The following is a 17,194-nucleotide window of genomic DNA, read 5'->3' as shown; positions in this document are numbered from 1 at the left end:
TTTCGCGTCGAACGAAGCCATTACGAAGCCTTGGTGCGTGACACTTGCGCTTAGCCCAGGAAAGGCGGTTTAATTGTTCCTTACGTAACCACTTTAAAAAGTAGATGTCGGGTTTTTTTGGAATGCGTTTGGTGTTGTTAGAAATGTTGTGAAATGTTTTTCGGGTGTTTTTTTTTGCATTTTTTACGACTACTTCTTTGAAATTAAGTCAATTTTTTAACCGTTAACCTTGTGAACAAGTGCGAAGTATACTTTTATTTCAGTAACATCAATCATTTTTTTAAACATCTGAATCAATCTACAGTCTCCCTCATAAAGCCAACTATATTTGCTATTGTTGTGATTATCATATATTATGTCGCCAATTTCACTCAAACACAGTCTTAAGCAACCATACAAATCAGAAAAATAAATATCTCCTAAAATATCTCTTAAATTTGATGTTGCTATAATATAAAAATATAAACAAACACATTTTTTTACAAATCAGGTGGAACTGTTTATCGACAAATTGTATTAAATTCTTGACAAACTGTCACACAACCGTACTTCATCAGGTTAAAGTTAAAATATAGAATTAGAAAAATACGGCTATGTTTAAAATGTGTGTTTTTTGCGAATAACTTGAAGTTTTGGAAAGCAAAACAAAATATTTTTAGCCATTGTGCTGGTTGCGGCAAAAATATTTTCAAAAAACACAGCCAACATTTAGAGCTTATTATGCAAGACGTCATTCTATATGTTTTGGTTAGCAATTTAGGGATGTTCAAAGTAGAATATCGTATCCTTGGATTCGAATCTAAATGGGATTCTTATCCAATTTTGCCATATATATCGGGTGATTGAAACCGATATATTTTCTTCGTTTTATCGCAGAGAGTTGCGCCTAATTGTGCGTACGCGAGTGGCAAGTTTGGATTAAGGCCTGTGGCTGTGGCAAAACATTTATACTGCATGCTTTAAATGTAGCCTGGCAGTCAGCGATTTTTCGGGCGATCAATTACTGTACTTCGCGTCTCGCGATAACCTTCGCCTAATGAATGTCAATCAAGCGTTACTGGGCGAGCGACCAACGTGTAATGCCAGGTGCAGAGTTTGTAATTTCCTGGAATGAGCAAAGTTACGAAAATAACATTCCCTCCTAACACGTGCTGGCCTTCAATAAAATGCGCTAAAGAGTTACTCTAGCCAGGGGCCCAACCTTTTAGCTGTTGACGGCCGCATTGACAGCCTTTGCTTTTATCAAGGCCGCCAGGTAATTTTTTTAGGATGACGTCAGAAAGTTTACAATGCCGTCAGAACAGTTTAGGAATAAAATAATTTATCCTAAAAATACATTTCGTTCTCCAACGAACTCGTGCTAAAATATTCAAATGCAATCGCGTATAATCGGGCGAAGCACAATAAAAACGCGAAATAAAAAGAATCGTATACTGGGAATTTATACTCTAATTTAACAGAAATTGGACTTTATAGATTTTGTTACTAACGCGGCGCATCATGCTATAACATACATATTTTATCTTTATGTGACATCACCATTCAGATTGTTACATATGTTCTACACTTATTTCTCTTCTGCATCAATCAATCAATGAAATCAACTTATTTTAGCGCACATAAAAAATCTGTTCACTGAGATTGTAGCGACAGAGCTTAGCTCACTGATTTAATTGCACTCCCTAAAGTCGAAAATAATTCTAATCTGCATTTAACATATCAAACATTAACGCATGCCAGCATGGGCACGGTAGCCAACATATGCTCATTAAAATACGTGTTTACGGTCGCATAATTATTCACAGACGGCCTTGAAGGTTGAACACCGTTTCTGTGGGTAAACTTTGAGCCAACGTTCAGCGAGGTTATTCACACCGTAATTGTCAAGTACTGGTTATGTACTACTTGCAGTAGTAACGTCGTATTCTTTGCAGTACATTATTTGACTGCATAACAGATCACATTAGTCAAGGAGAACTGAAACACAACAATGTTTTCAAAAACAGGACCGAATTGCTGAAGAGTCCATTGTGTAGTGTTGCATTGTACTCACTACATTGGCAATAACCTGGACATGTATTATATTATAGTTTACAAAACTGCTTCCAATGGCTATTAAGAACGTTAAACATTTAGGATTTTTTTTTATTACAATATAGACATGTTAGCAAATAGTTTTGCGATTGATTGCTGTGACTGTACACCCCAAAGAAAATGAAGGTTATATAATTTAACAAAAATACACTAGGGTTCAATATTCGGGGTTCGTTAATCTAGTTTCAAAACCTAAAGTTATAAAATCCCCTGGGATTCTACTTTAAACATCCCTAATTAGCATATTTCAGAAATATTTCACATACACTTTTTTATAAACAAATTTAACACCAATAAAGTTTCAAACCACACATGAGAACAATTTACCACCAGTCCTGGACTCCTGGTTTAAATCGTATTGAAGCGCTCAATATTAACTCATCGCCAGAAATTGATAAGCATATGATGAGATAATGATGAGATATAAAAACTGATTATGAACCGCGGTGCACACAGTAAAGGCCACTCAAAGGAGATATCATCAAGTGATTAGAATACGACGTAGACAACCTTAAACAAACACGCAAAGCATTCCTCAAACGTTTGTAGCTACTTTTCTGATAAAGGAGGCCAGTTGGCTGACCAAGCTTTTTATTTAAGAACTTAACCATGGCTATAAAGGAGGTCTGACAAGACTGCGATCTGTTCAAACCAGAAAAATTGGAATTATGTTCATGCTTCCGCGTTCCTTAAATACTTGTCACTATAGGGCGCTTTTGCTGAAAGTAAAAGGCGCAAAAGGGTAATTCAAAGCATTAAAATCTGAGCGGTTCAGCTGTACCTGATTTGTATTTTTTCATAGTTTTAGATTTAACGCTTTAAATAGTTTTCATTTTATCTCACCCGATTCAGGGGTAAACCAGAATAACTTTCTCACCAAAACGCATGAGAATTTTAAGAGACGACGTCACAAAAAACGTCATGACGAGACGTCTCAAAGAAGTAACATAAGGAAATCCAAAGTTACCTTTCTAAGTAGTGCACAATATGAAACTGGAATTTTGGTATAAATATTTTGAAAGGGATGGTGGGATAGCTTTGTAAGGCATATCATAAGGTGTATAATGCCCACTACTCTAGGTGTGGTGTTAGCTTGTATAGTTTATCCACCAAAGAAGGTTGAGTAGAGGGGAAGCAAGGGAGACCAGAAGGTGGTTCTCTGGCCTTAGCGAGAGACAGACCTGGTCTCTCTCGAAGACAGTAGACACAGAGCATATTATAAGCTGACACAAAATGAAGGCGATATATAGAATACCACAGTGGTGTCGTTGGACAGATAAAGTTACCGCTAGACAGAGGTACAGAGTCGCTACAGCCGGGTAAAACACGGACATGATCCGGTTAAAAATAACGTTTTTTTAACATTTTGTTAACGATAGTGTTTTTTTTAAGGTGTTTTGGGGGACCGAAACGGTCCCCCAAATTTCTCCAGCGGTTTCCCAAATTTTGGACTTGCAACCTTTTGGTATTTAAATGAAACACTTGCGGTCTCTTAAAACTACTTAGCGGTCACCCAAACCAAACCTTAAAAAGAAACCTGGTTAACGACACGGCATCCTTGCAAAGATTCTTTCATCCTACTTTTCCCACTAATCTCACCTCCCTGATTCATCTAATCTATCAACCTTACCGATTTAACTTCTTAAAATCCTTCACAATTTAATACTGCGTTCAAATGCCTGTGCACCTTTACCACTGTCACCTCAGGCACTAATTGTGTTGCCGTTTTGCGTCGAAACCTCTTGGGACCTTCACCACTGTCTGGCACGCCTGCCTACTTCTCATTTAGAAGCAGTACTGAGCTAAGTTCTAACGGTTGGACGAAAATAGGAATGCGCGATGTCGCTACGTTCGACGTTGCTATTAAGCGATAAACGTCAATGCGGCGCCGTTGCAAGTAACGTTTTTTTCGGATCAGGGACGAATTAAATTTGCGTTTTACTTTGAAAGACTTTCAAGATAGGGGCATTTATAAAATCATTGGGCAGAAAATGCACTTTGTAGAGTTTTTGAGTTCACACGGCGCAACATGCCACAGTATGTATGGCGTCTTTAACACTGTTAAAAACTTACCAAAAAAATAGGTAAGTTCGCGCGAATTTGGCAAAAGATATAGTTTCAAAACTGTAGTGGCTTGAATGAGCTACCGTTCGGTGAAAATTTTATCAAAATTTAGTTTGAAATTGCGTCCGAAACCATTTAATTTTCTGTAATTTATTTAATTCCAGGAAATTGCCGCAGGCCAAATAAGAGCATTTCTAAAATATTTTGGCAGAAAGAGTTTATAAGTCAAGTTCGTGCAAAGTTGGAAAAAAATATAATTCAAGTGGGGGGCCTACTGCCCAGTCTGGCTTTGCCCCTAGTCACAATACATTTTGTTTCTTTCGTTTGCAAATCATCAGTTTAAATCAAGTTCGACACAAAATGTTACATCTGACCCGCGATCTCCAGTCTTTTCATCCGATCCTTGATGTAAAACGTTCAGTGACCCTGCTCCAGGCTATATGCTTTTGTGCGATTTCAATTTCTGACGTAACGGCAAAAATACGGAAGTTTCAATCGCACCTGGCGAAATTTAGGGATTCGCGATACGACTCTAGATCCTATCTCTATTGTTGACGTCATAAAAGAGCGCGCGAAGATCTTATCCGAAATTTGAAATTCATCGAAAGCTCGCCAAATTGAGATGAAACGTTTGAAGGCCTAAACTCGTTTTTTTAGTCACGAACAGATTTCACGCAATTTTTCCAGTATACGATCAATTTACCCGAATGGGCTTACGCAGCAACTAACAACTGCAAAAATACTGGTTATGCCTTAGCAATTTCCTGAAATTTGGTAATCATCAGGTTCTGGGTTCGAGTCCTGGCTATTGGCTAAGGCAATAGCAATTTTCTGCAAAAGCCAACTCGAAAAGCGCTTTTGTCGTAGTTCTGCAAGGCTGGTAATCCTTAGGTTCATGGTTCGAATCCCGGAGGGCAATAGCAGTTTTCTGCAAAAGAAAATGCGGAAATCGCCTTTCTCGTTTTTTTTTTGCAAGGCCGGCAGTTCTTAGGTCCGGGGTTCGAACCCCAGCTAAGGTAATGTTAATTTTCTGCAGTAGACAATGCAAAAAGCGCTTTTCTTGTAATTCTGCGAGACCGGAAAACCTTAGGTTCTGGGTTCGAATCCCGGCTAAGGCAACAGCAATTTTCTGCAGAAATAAACAATCGCGACAGAAGACGCGGCCCAAAACTACATAACAAAACTCTAATAATAATAAATAGCTGCCGGCCCACCAAAAATTCCTGAAAGGCCAACAGCTTGTCGGCAACTGGCTTAGTTTATTCTGAGATTGAGATGCTGTCCAGATTCCCAAAGGTAGAATTACAACAAGACGAAAACCTGGCAAAAACTATGGAAACATCGCAGCTCAAAATCTGGCTGGCCAAAGCTTTCCGAACATTGTTGCGCAGAATGTTACTCTATTATTCTAACCATATTGCTAAAAAAAAACCTTTGCAAAGATCTTGACTGTGGATTTGGTTGGCGAAGAACTTTTAAACAATATTACACCACCGGTTGAAAACGAATAAAGATATATCACAAGCGTTCACAAAATGCTTATACTACTTCCGTATGAGCTTTGATATTCATCGTACGTCTAACTACAACCTCCAGCCACTATCTTAAGAATTAGTCGAATTGTTCTGAAAATGCTTCCTATTTCTGTATGGGCTCTGATGTATATTCTACAAATAATTATACTCCAAGTTATTTGCGCAATTTATGTCCAAAATCCCAAACATGAGTGTAGCTACTACCTCACAAGGTCAAGACCCAAACAAAACGAAAGCTGTGCAAAACTCACACAAAAAGCGCGGTGAAATAAAATTGCCCGGCTGTTTTTCAAGTGGCGAAACTTTTAAATAGTTTCACGAAACACAAAGCCAGCTCGCGACAATAACCATAAACCGACACAAACAAAGCTGTTTGTTTAAGGGAGACACGAAGGTTGTTATTTCTTCTGCTTTGCCTTATTAAGTTCCTCAACAGGCTAAAGCCTTGTACAAAACTCCCTTCTGGTTGCGCTTATTTTTACGACGAATTTTAAAGATTCCTTATATAATTTTTATTATTGATGTGTTTTAAGGTAATATAGACTATATAGTCTAAAAAGAAGCAATGCCCTTTACAATTGGGAATACATAAAGAGGTAGACGGGTGTTCTGCGTTAAGGATAAAACCGACCATATTTTAGGTACAAAATGCGCGGATGCTTTGCATTGCTTCTGCAAACTTTTAGAAACTATCTTAATTACTTTAACCACGTAAAAATATAGCGCGTTGCTTAAACATTATATTGGTTTCATCAATGTTAGTATGCGGCCAACGTCAAGTTGCTTCCATCATTGGGCCCTTCGTAGCATTTTGAGTTTGGTTAGATTTATTGAGATTAATTCTCAGCGAGATTTCTCTAAAGTTTTCTCAAAATTGCGATACGAAGACATGGCTCATACTAATTAAATTATCATTTATTAGTTTGAACTTCTTACGTTTTTCGCTTTCCAAAAAAAAAACTATATACAACTGGTCTGAAAAAATTTATTTTAGCTTTCAAATTAACTTAAAGCATGGCTCTGAAGCTTTCAGGATAGCTAAACAATGTTGCCCAACATACAGTAGATAAAAGTGCCTAAACGCGTCCCAAACAGGACTGAAAAAAATCAATTTATTATCGCTGTACCTTATAGGCCAGATGGCTGTTTTAAAAACACGGCACCTTTTTTCCTCTTAGGTTTTTGTCTGTTTTTACGGCACTTAGTCAGTTTTAAAGCAGCTTAAAAAAATCGACCTGCATTTCTTATCCCAGAACGGTTTCGGGGAATTTGTCAGCTGCCAGAGTCAAATTACAAGGGTTATTGCTTATAAAGAGGTAGTGAAACTTGTCCGATGAAAGATACAAAGGCCAATTGAAACAAGAGATGTGGGCTTTGTAGTGGCTATATGTTCGCCATCATGAAAACAATATTTTAAACTTTTCTTGTTTAGAATCCTTGACTGGTTTACACAGCTAAACATGAAAGGCAGATGTCTTGCTTTTTTGGAAACCGACTGCTCTTTAATCGGGCATACAAATAGTCCGAAGCGCGTTTTAGCGAAAAATCGTTACGATAACTAGGAAGCAAAAAACTAACACATACTAGGGGTGTAATAATTAGATTATCGCCCTACAACAGACTTTGTACCTCGCGTTTAAAATATTGATTTTGTCAAGACTTAAGTTGGCGAAATTGCTCTAAACCAGTGTTACTTAACCAGTTGGTAATTTAAAATTTAAGTTTTTTTATACAATGATGTTATTATTATACTTAAACTCCAAAAAGCAAAGTAGTATAAGACCTTCAATCTTAAATATTAATCTAAATAAAAAGTTTTCAGGCCCAGTGTTGTTTATTCATTGATTGTCTACGTATCAAAACGTTTTAATTTAAAAAATTGAAATCCATAAACTTCCAATCATGGTAATGATATGAAAAAGATAAAAAGTGGTCCAAACAAAGACCCTGTATCGTTCATATTGCACCGCCTACTGGCCACACCAAACATGCACGACATAACTTCAAAAAACGGACGCCAAAATTTAACAAAAATACCGTACTAAAATCGTATAGTTTGCTACGAGCTTCTCTATGGCTTGCAATGACCATGTCGTTTTTTTTACTGACCACGCAAAAATCTACAGCAAAAAACGGACACAAAAACTGGCTAAAAATTAGGTTTCTAGATACGAGTTTCGCTTCTACTTTGTATCGCAGGGTGTTGTCCGACCAAACATAAACAAAAACCACTTTCCACTTCACAGCTGCCTTCACGCAAGCCTGGAGCTGCAAGCACGACACGCTATTGAACGTAAAAGGACCTTCACAACACCAACCTTTTACCACAGGCGACTGTTGTCGTCAGCTCAACGCGGGCTTTTAACTGAGCCACGGTCCACAGCTACAGCCGGGTTTTGTATCGCTGACCACTTCACTTAGACCTACGCTTGGCAACAATTGCAAAGGAAAAAATGTGACGAAACCAATTGTAGCTGTCAATCAACGGCGAATGGGAGTGCTGTACCATTCTAGTTACTGATGTCCGATAATTTTCGTTTTATCCTAAAAAGGGGCGAATTCAGGATATTTGTTCGGGAGGTGGCAAAGATTTTTTTCTAAATATGACGCCACAAAGTTTTTTTTTTTAAATTGGCAACCACTAGAATTTTTCCGATGCTAAGAAACCATTATGAGGAAAAATGTGATGTTGCTGTCAATCAATGTCCCATACCAGGGATGTTCGGTAATTGACATGTTATTCTGATACTGATACCCGATATTTATGGCAGAAAGTATCGACATCCGATCCAATACCAAATTACGTCATAACTTTACTAAAACAAAAAACTTTACTAAGAAAAATAGAAGAAAATGAACCGTTCAAAGGCACTTTTATAAGTATTAAGCTACAAATTACCTTAATGCAAAGAAGTTGGGTTACGTCTAGTTGTTAACCTACAATTTTTTAATAAATTTGCCTTCTTAGGTAGATATTGCTGAGTTATATTTCAAAAATCAATCATAGCTGAAAAATGACATTTTAATATCGGCCCCGATCCGATTTTGGTTGAGATGTCCGTTACTTGGTTACTTATTCCGATACCGCTGACGGGTATATTCATCAAAACTGCGGTGAAATCTGATTTAAAACGAACGTGATTTGTATTAAAATTGTTAAAATTTAACTATAGGAGCCGTTGCAACTTAACTGAGACTTTGAACTGAGCTGTTGACCAGCACTTTGTGAAAATGATAAAAAGCGAAAACTAATCGTGCAAAGGTTATCTTTTCTACGTATTTTAGGTCAAATATTGCTTTTGCGCTTAGTTATCGTATATTTTATCTCACTATTTAAAAAAAACACCTTCCCCCCAAAAAAACGCTTTAATAACTTTAATATCAAACAAATTTAAAATGCACAAATCAATTTAGAATCGGATCGGTACCGAAATCACACTAGTATCGGACACGAATACTGCCACTTGGTATCGGTTATCTGCCCTGCCAAAGAATTGCAAAAAAACTTCAAACCCAGCGGGCAAGCCAAACACATGGTCAGTGAAGTCGCTAATATCAGTCCTTTACTGGCTAAAGTCAGGGGTCCATTGGCTCCGCGTAATTGTGACGATAAAGCTGCAGATATCTAGACGCCGTTGCGGTGATTGTGTAACAAGCGCCGCAAGTGTTACGTCACAAGAGCTGTCGTTTCAAGCGATAACAAAACGCGCGGGAAATCGATTTGAGGGAGATTTGTGGGTTTTGGAAGCTCGCAAAAGACACGGGAGAGAAGGGGATTGATTTTGCGATCGTTTTTTGCTGTTTAAGTGACCCGGGTTTATCCTGGAGCTATTTAAGCTGCCAAAGCTTTAAACCATGGTTAAAAAACTTTTTTTTTCCTTTTTTTTAATTAGATTAGACCTTAAATAAATGTCTTCCGGCTCTATCTAAATTGGATTGGAGTGACCGAAATCGCCTAAAAAAGTAAATTTAAACTTTGCATCAAACTCCATTTGGACAACTAGATTTTTTCTGCTATTTTAAATCAGATGAAAATAGAGCATACCTTGGAGCCTTCCGGTTTTACCTAAATTGGATTGGAATTACCGATTTAACGAAATGGAATTACATTTGGTCAAATAAAGTCTAAGTCAGAATTAAGTTAATGCGCAATTTATTCTGATCTGAACATAAATGTTTAGGATTTGTACGCCAAAATGTTTGAAAAATTTATATGGATAGTACTGTGAAAAAAATGTTGAATATAGAATTAAAACTTCGGAAATTAAAATACAACTCAAATTAGAGCACACAGAATTTGTTCATTTCGCTATAATTTTTGAACATTTTGCCAGCATATATTGTTAGTACTAAACAAAATTAATGTTATGTAGACGGAGATTATATTCAGAACAAAATATTACTTTTACAAACGTTTTCAAAAGACACACTGATATAATGTTTGAAAAACCCTGTAAAACGTGTCTATTTCATCACAAAATTCAAAATCTACACAGCTTTGAACATTCTACTACTATATCGCTGTTGTCTACACACCCGAAATTTTACAGTGGCCAACAGTGGCCAACTGGGAAGCGTTTCGGGCCAGAATAGATATAGTGGGAGTTTTACGCGTCTCTCGCAATTTCAAGGGGAATTCTTCAAAGTCGAAAATTTGCGCGAGAAATTTACGAGGCCAATTTTCTTCCGGCCGCAAACGTTTGAAACTCATACGGCTCGAGATGGTTTTGCGTTTAGTGGCCGGCTTAGGCGAACGACGATTGGAGTCTCTAAATTGCAAATCTGCCTGGAATGTTATTGCGCGTAAATTCGTATTTATTATTTTCCCCGTATTGGAGGCTTGATTGTCGCGATCTGTAGCAATTGAAATGATCGTCTTTTACACAATTTTTGTTCGTAGAATGAATTTGAAGTACTAGGTTGCTTTTTGTGATCGTTTGAAATAAGGTTAAGATAATGGCTGGAAGTTGTAGTTAGACGTAGAATGATTATCAAACCCCTATTGAAGTATAGGTAGCATTTTGTGAATTTTTTTGTTGGAAATGAATGCATCTTTCTGAAAAAATGTCACAAAATGTTACCTCCTTCTGTATGGGCTTTCAAATATACTCAACGTAAAACTACCACCTCTAACCATTATCTTAAGTTTGATTCAAAACGTTCACAAAATGCTACCTATACTTATTTTCTGGGCTTTGATATTCATTTGACGCCTTACTACAACCTCCAGTCATCATCTCAAGATTTATTCCAAACGTTCACAACATTCTATCTACTTCTGTATGGGCCTTCCTATTAAAACTGCAATATATGATAAACTTTTTTCTTAACGGGACAAAATTTGAAATATAGCGAGTTAAAAATTTCTTTAATGTGCGTTTTTTTAAATTAAATTGAGTGTTAAGGTTCGAATTAGTTTCACCTCTATGTAAACATTTTTGTATTTTTGTACTCTAATCTGTTCTAAAAAAGATGCACATTAAGAAGAACTTTAAAAGTCAAGTATCTTATAACAGTTATTTGTTGATATCGACAAGTACCTGTATTCCTGTAATCATTTAATCGATATAAACCTTAAATACAGTTATGGTTTCAAGTTTACAGCTAACGACAAAACTAAATAGAAATCTGAGATTAAAACAACCTGATAGAGCCCATAACACACAGCACACTAAACCAACCATCCTAGCTGACAGCAGTCTACTTTTTTTCTCCCAGATTGAAAACTACTTTCGTGAAGAAATTCACATTGATTTGAATGTGACCCCAATGGCAGTGAGATTGAAATTGCTGCCACTTAAACTTTAAATTCAGAGCTCTTTGTAAAGTGGGAACCAAACCAACAACTCCTAAAGGGTTTATTATGCGGTCGGGGTTGCTTTTGGCGAAAGGGTAAACTGTGCAATTAATAATAAACTTATGTGAGGATTTGTTACGACCCCAGCAACCATGCTATGGGTAGCAAAAACGAACATCTTTTAAATATAAAAAAAAACGGTTGAAATAAGCTACGCAATAGAGTAGGGTGTTTCGAATAGATCTAATTAAATCATTTTTTTTGTTCTTATTACAGTTCAAAACTTTAAAATTGGCGCCGCCGTTAAACACAGTTGAGTGGTACGGCGTAATTAAATATTCAATAAAAAAGCTGTGTTTTAATAGAATCCTAAACGATTGGAACCAGGTTTCTGCTTGTCGGTCACTGCTCCGCTGAAGCATTTACAAAGTAAAACCTAACGTTAAATAAGCTTTAATAATTATAGAATCAGGCGTTCGTTAAAGAAAAACATATTGAAACCATTAGAAAGAAATTGACGATGCCATTTAGGCAAAAAAACATCCCTTTTAAACAATCGTCAGATACTGCAGTTAACTTGGATTTTTAAACTTTGGGCTTAAATTGTATTTGAATATGAAATTTTAAAAGCACCATCCTCAACCTAATGCAACACACGCTATAAAAGCGTTAACAGCGCCCTGTCAAACTTTTTCAGCGCCTATTTTGGGCCTCATAGCCCTTTCCGTAATTTCCTAAATTATACGTGACGTCACAATGTTATCATTGATGAGTTCAAGCGTTCGCGCGATTCATGATTTTCGATCGGCCGCTTTCGGCATCCCGTCTCTCTACTATCCTGCTTCCAACGGTGGATCAGTCTCGAAAACGTCTCCGACGCTTTATGACGTAATAGTGAAGCCGCGAGAAGCGCAGTGACTAATTGGTGCGACGATAAGGGTGCCAGGGTACTAAGGGCTTACACGCCGCAGTCGATTGCTGGTCCAGGGCCTATACCGCCAGTATGTTGTGATCGAGAGTCTATGACAAGAGGCCAACCTTCTTGGCCGTTTTTTTAAATTGGCCGGCACCCTTTTGGGGGTATCTGGCTAATTTTTTTGTAGTTTTGCTTCGTGGTAGAATTTAAGGCTTGTTTTTTGTGTTTTTGTTTATAACTTTAAAGCATCAAAATCTAGCCCTTCTAACACCGACCGTGTTGTTGATATCATATTACACAATACGGTGTACATCAATGAAATACGACACCATTAACAGAAGGTTTATGTCTGTCGATCAATGACTCATAATAAACAAAGAGAACACACACTTTTAAAACCTAATCATAATTTTATTTAAAGTGTCATTTTTAAAACTGAATAAATATTTATACGAAACGATCGAAATATATGCTAGCTTAAAAAAGCTTCATTCTATCGTATTCTTAAATTTTATTTTATCGTGAATAAACTTTAGCTCGCATGGCCACACGAAAAAGACGCTATTTGTAATACACTTACCGCACTTTAGTTTTTTTACTTGTTAAGTAAACATGGCCAACGATCTGCCAGACAATTTGCAAGGTGCCATAAAAGCGGCCAAAATGAGCCTTATCTAACGGCCAAGACAGCGCTAATGCAGAAAGCACTCAGGATTGGAAGCCCTTAAGTGGTCGCCTGCTTGATGCGGTATCAGCTCTGCCACAATGATTAATTGACCCGCTACATTTGGCGATCTGGGGACCTCTCTGATGGCTGTAAGATGTTGTGAAATGTGCTGTACAGTGGTGACTGCTAGGGATGCGACGGGAAAACACGAGTACTCGCACAAGGATATGACTTAAGTCACTGTTTCTAAATGACTGAAGTCATGTTTTAACTAACTCAAGTCTCTTTTATTAATGACTAGCTTTAAGTTACTTTTTTCAATGGCTTGAGACATTGTTTTTAAATAACTTAGGTCTCTTTAATGACCTTCTTTAAGTCACTGTTTCAAATTTCTTAAGTCACTGTTTTTAAATACCTATAGTCAGTGTTTTTAAACGACCTAAGTCAATGTTTTTCAATTTTTTGAAGTGACTATTTTAAAACGATTCAAGTCATTGCTTTTAACAGAACCGAGTAACTTTTTTAAACGACTTAGCTCAATTATTGGCAAAATGACTTAACCATACCTTATGAGCATCTTTTTTAATTTAGATAATTTAACCTCCGTCATTATAAGTAAAATAGTTTGGTTGCTCTATTTTTTGTTTTTGTTGTTTACCTATTGAAATATCTTTCAATATCAAATGACTTTTATTAGATAACATTTTGTTTTGATGCAAATAAATTGATTTGATATAACAATGGCTTTGGACTTTACTTGCTATTTTAGCATAACTTATTGATTTGGACTTCGGGTATTCAGTAAATGTGAACTCCAGTGGAAGGTTATGTAGTTACCCTAATCTGTTATAAAGTTAAACATTAATCGATATTGTTCAGATTTTTTAAATCAAATAGCTCAACATAAAATTAATCTGTAAATTAGATGTCTTAGTTTCAAATAGTTGTAAGTGGATTTTTAATGGCTTAAGTTAGCTTTATTTTGCAATAAGTATAAGTACAAAATAAAGACATCTATCTACACATCCAAAATACTGAAATCTGTAAACCTGATACATAAATATTCTATTTAAAAGTAACTTCAATTTGCTTTTGTTATATTAGTACATATTACTATTTGTAATAATTTATATAAGTAGCCTTGTATTATTATTGTAAACAAAAAAATTAAATCAGAAAAGACAAACCTGGTCATTCCACTCCCACGAGGGTCCACGAACGACTCGTAGTCCTAGTGTCAAATCTAAAAACAAGTAACACACACAAAAATAACGCAACATAAGGCACATTGACATTTTGTTAGTCAACTGTTTCGTTTGTTTGGTCCTACAGCTTTTATTTATTGCTAAAATATAACCAGCAAGTTAAATGATAAGCATATTTTAAAGAGGTTAACAGGTTTTAAACGTAAGGCCTATATCATGTTAAATAAATGTATTGGCATTAATTTTTTTTAATATTTTGAAAAACTAAACACACTTTTGTCCTTACCAGCATTTGGTGCATTTTCCATGAAGAACCAGATAAAACATTTTTAGTTATCCATGCAAATAATAAAATGATAAACCCGGGTAACTATCTAAAAATGTTTTAATAATAAATTGTATTAAAAATGGAGTTTTGCAACACAACTGCTCTAGCAGCTAAACCTGTCTAAGTTACAATTTATTTTTTGGAAGTAGGTCAGATGTTAGGTAGATTAATTGCGAGGGATGTTTTTAATATTTAAGCAAGTGTGTGGTATTGTGTGGTGTACTAATGAATTACGTTACTGCAAATGAATATACTTGACTTGCAAATGAATAGACTTGAAGTCTTTTTTAAGTCCTTTCTTTCAGAAAAAGACTTGACATGGACTTAAGTCTTTTACGCAAATGACTTGACTTGGAATTAGGATATTTTGTGAATGACCTCAATGGAACTTCTGTCAGTGTACAATGACTTGTATACAACCCTGGTATTTAGAAAGCTATTTTTAGGGAAAAAAGATAAAGAGGAACTATAAGTTGGGTAATTTTATTGAATGAAACCTCATGTCTCAACTTCATAACAACTAAAAAAAGTTCTAGAGCAAAAAAATCATCGGACAAAATAAAATAAACCTAATAAGTAGGGTTTCTATCCACTCTTCATTTGTAAATAAAACATTTTGTAAGAAAGCTTATTCTTAATGAGAAAAATTGTTCCTTAGGGAAATACCCTTAAACAAAACTTTAAGCTTTGTAATATCAGTCATGGAATACTTATCGATGTTTCGTCAAATTCTAGAAAGTTCTCTTAAATTCGTTAACGTCCGCAAACTGCAACAAACTGTAAGGTAGAATACACATGGTGAATAGTTGTTAAAAGTAAAATTGCGTGGAGAAAACGAAACGAATTTATTTGTGTTTAAATCCCAATTTAACTATTCTCAACATTGTGAGTTATATGTCACCCCAATGAGTCTATGGCGGTTATTGACCCTATTATAGTAACTCGGTAGGTCTGTTTATGACGGCAGCGATCATATTCCTGCTGTGTTCTATTAATTGCCTTCTTCTCGTTTCTGCTTACATCATTTGAACTTCCTCTCTTCGTCAATGATCGCCCTGTCTTTCGCCCAGGCCAGAACAATAACCTCTGGTCTTGTCGCTTTCCTTCTATTCTACGACCTTCTGTGTTGGAATAAACTAAGCAAGCTAACTATCCACCTAGCAGGCGATATGATACCTTATTTTATAATATGCCCTACACTAGGCCTATACCTGCACGAAGTTGTTTTTTGGCCAAAAGTGTGATTGCTGGAAAGATCTAAACAAGGATTGTTTTGAAATTTCAACTCTGTATCGTCACAACTTTTGTAGGTATTGCTCAAAACCAATCCAGCGCGCTAACGCCCAGGTTTACACTATTATAGCCACGTACATAGATGTGTGAGTTTTAAGCACAATAAATGAATATTTATTGCAAATAAACAGACAAACGACAATCAGTACTTACAGGTAATTACGATATACGTACGATACTTAACCTCCGTGTAACGTACGCGATCCGGGCTCCACAATGAACAGTATGCAAGACTGCTGGTTTTGGCAAAAAACAAAACCCCTTTTATACTTAATACCAGATGGCCTTAATTAAAATTCATAACAGTTCGATTCGACGACGCATCGAAAAAGAGGAAACTCGGACAATCGACGAAAACACGATCAGACAATATGCTGTCAATTTGATGAATTCCCAGAGGCTGATGTGACGACGTTACAACCGGCCAGCCTGCTTCATCTGGATGGCCGGGGTTTCAGGTAACAATATGGAGCAGCGCAAGCTGCTTCAGATGGAATACAGGCTGTAGAGTAGGGACTCGACGAAATCGGCAAATTGACCGGTGGCGAACTCGCGAGTTGTTTTACGAACATTTTTAACAGTGGTGGCATTTCTTTTTACGAACATTTTTCCACCGAGAGGCCTTTTACTTCTTTCCGTGGACAGAATTGCAAAAAGGCAACGAATTAGTATTAAAAAGTGAATAAATCCCAAGAGACTAATCGTCTATCTAAATAACCCAGAGCAGATAGATTGCAGCAAAGGAAACATTTCTAGCGTTAATTGCATTCAAAGCAAGCGATGGAATTTAATATTTACGTCAAAGAGCGCTTTATGTTCAGCTTGGGTGCGACAGCTACTGTAATGAAGTAACAGATATTCGACCCGATCGACCAGGTGAAATGTGGCTATCGACGTGTTGGCTAACCCCTCAATTAGGCAAATTGCTGCTAATTCTAATATAATTTGTGAATCGGTTGTGTGCTATAAATAATTCTAGTTCTAATCTAATTCAGATTTTACCGAAAACGCTACTTTGTCCAACGGTATTTTAGTCTCAGTAGAAACAAAGAATTTGAATTAATTATGTTTGTTCGGAAAGACTTGTCTTTTATTACAGTCTGAAATGCATAAGCTATGCATTGTAAGCATTAGCATACAAATATTTCCCATTCACATTTTCATGACAACAAATTTCGCTTTAAACAAAATTTATTGTGAATAAATAAATTTTTGCTTAAACTTCTGGAGGGTTCGGTGATTATTATTTTAATCCAACTTGAGAAAACTAAAATGACTTCATTATAATCTAATTA

General features: G+C 36.3%; 1 protein-coding gene across 1 annotated transcript in view; it reads right to left on the bottom strand.

Annotated features, from left to right (window-relative positions):
- Positions 1-14,667, bottom strand: part of LOC146146762 (uncharacterized) — a 39,493-nt gene extending 24,826 nt beyond the window's left edge. Inside the window, exons 1-2 of the mRNA XM_083387052.1 lie at positions 14,565-14,667; positions 14,261-14,316 (exon numbers count right to left, since the gene is read on the bottom strand). Coding sequence (XP_083243178.1) covers positions 14,261-14,316; positions 14,565-14,586 — 78 coding nt within the window. The 5' untranslated portion in view covers positions 14,587-14,667. The remainder of the gene's footprint in view (positions 1-14,260; positions 14,317-14,564) is intronic.
- Between the last annotated feature and the right edge of the window lie 2,527 nt (positions 14,668-17,194).

The sequence above is a fragment of the Ascidiella aspersa genome, chromosome 4 (genome assembly GCF_963924565.1).
Source record: "Ascidiella aspersa chromosome 4, kaAscAspe10.2, whole genome shotgun sequence".
NCBI classification, from domain to species: Eukaryota; Metazoa; Chordata; class Ascidiacea; order Phlebobranchia; family Ascidiidae; genus Ascidiella; species Ascidiella aspersa.
The sequence above is the reverse complement of the archived record's forward strand: the minus strand, read 5'-3'. Positions and strand labels throughout refer to the sequence as shown.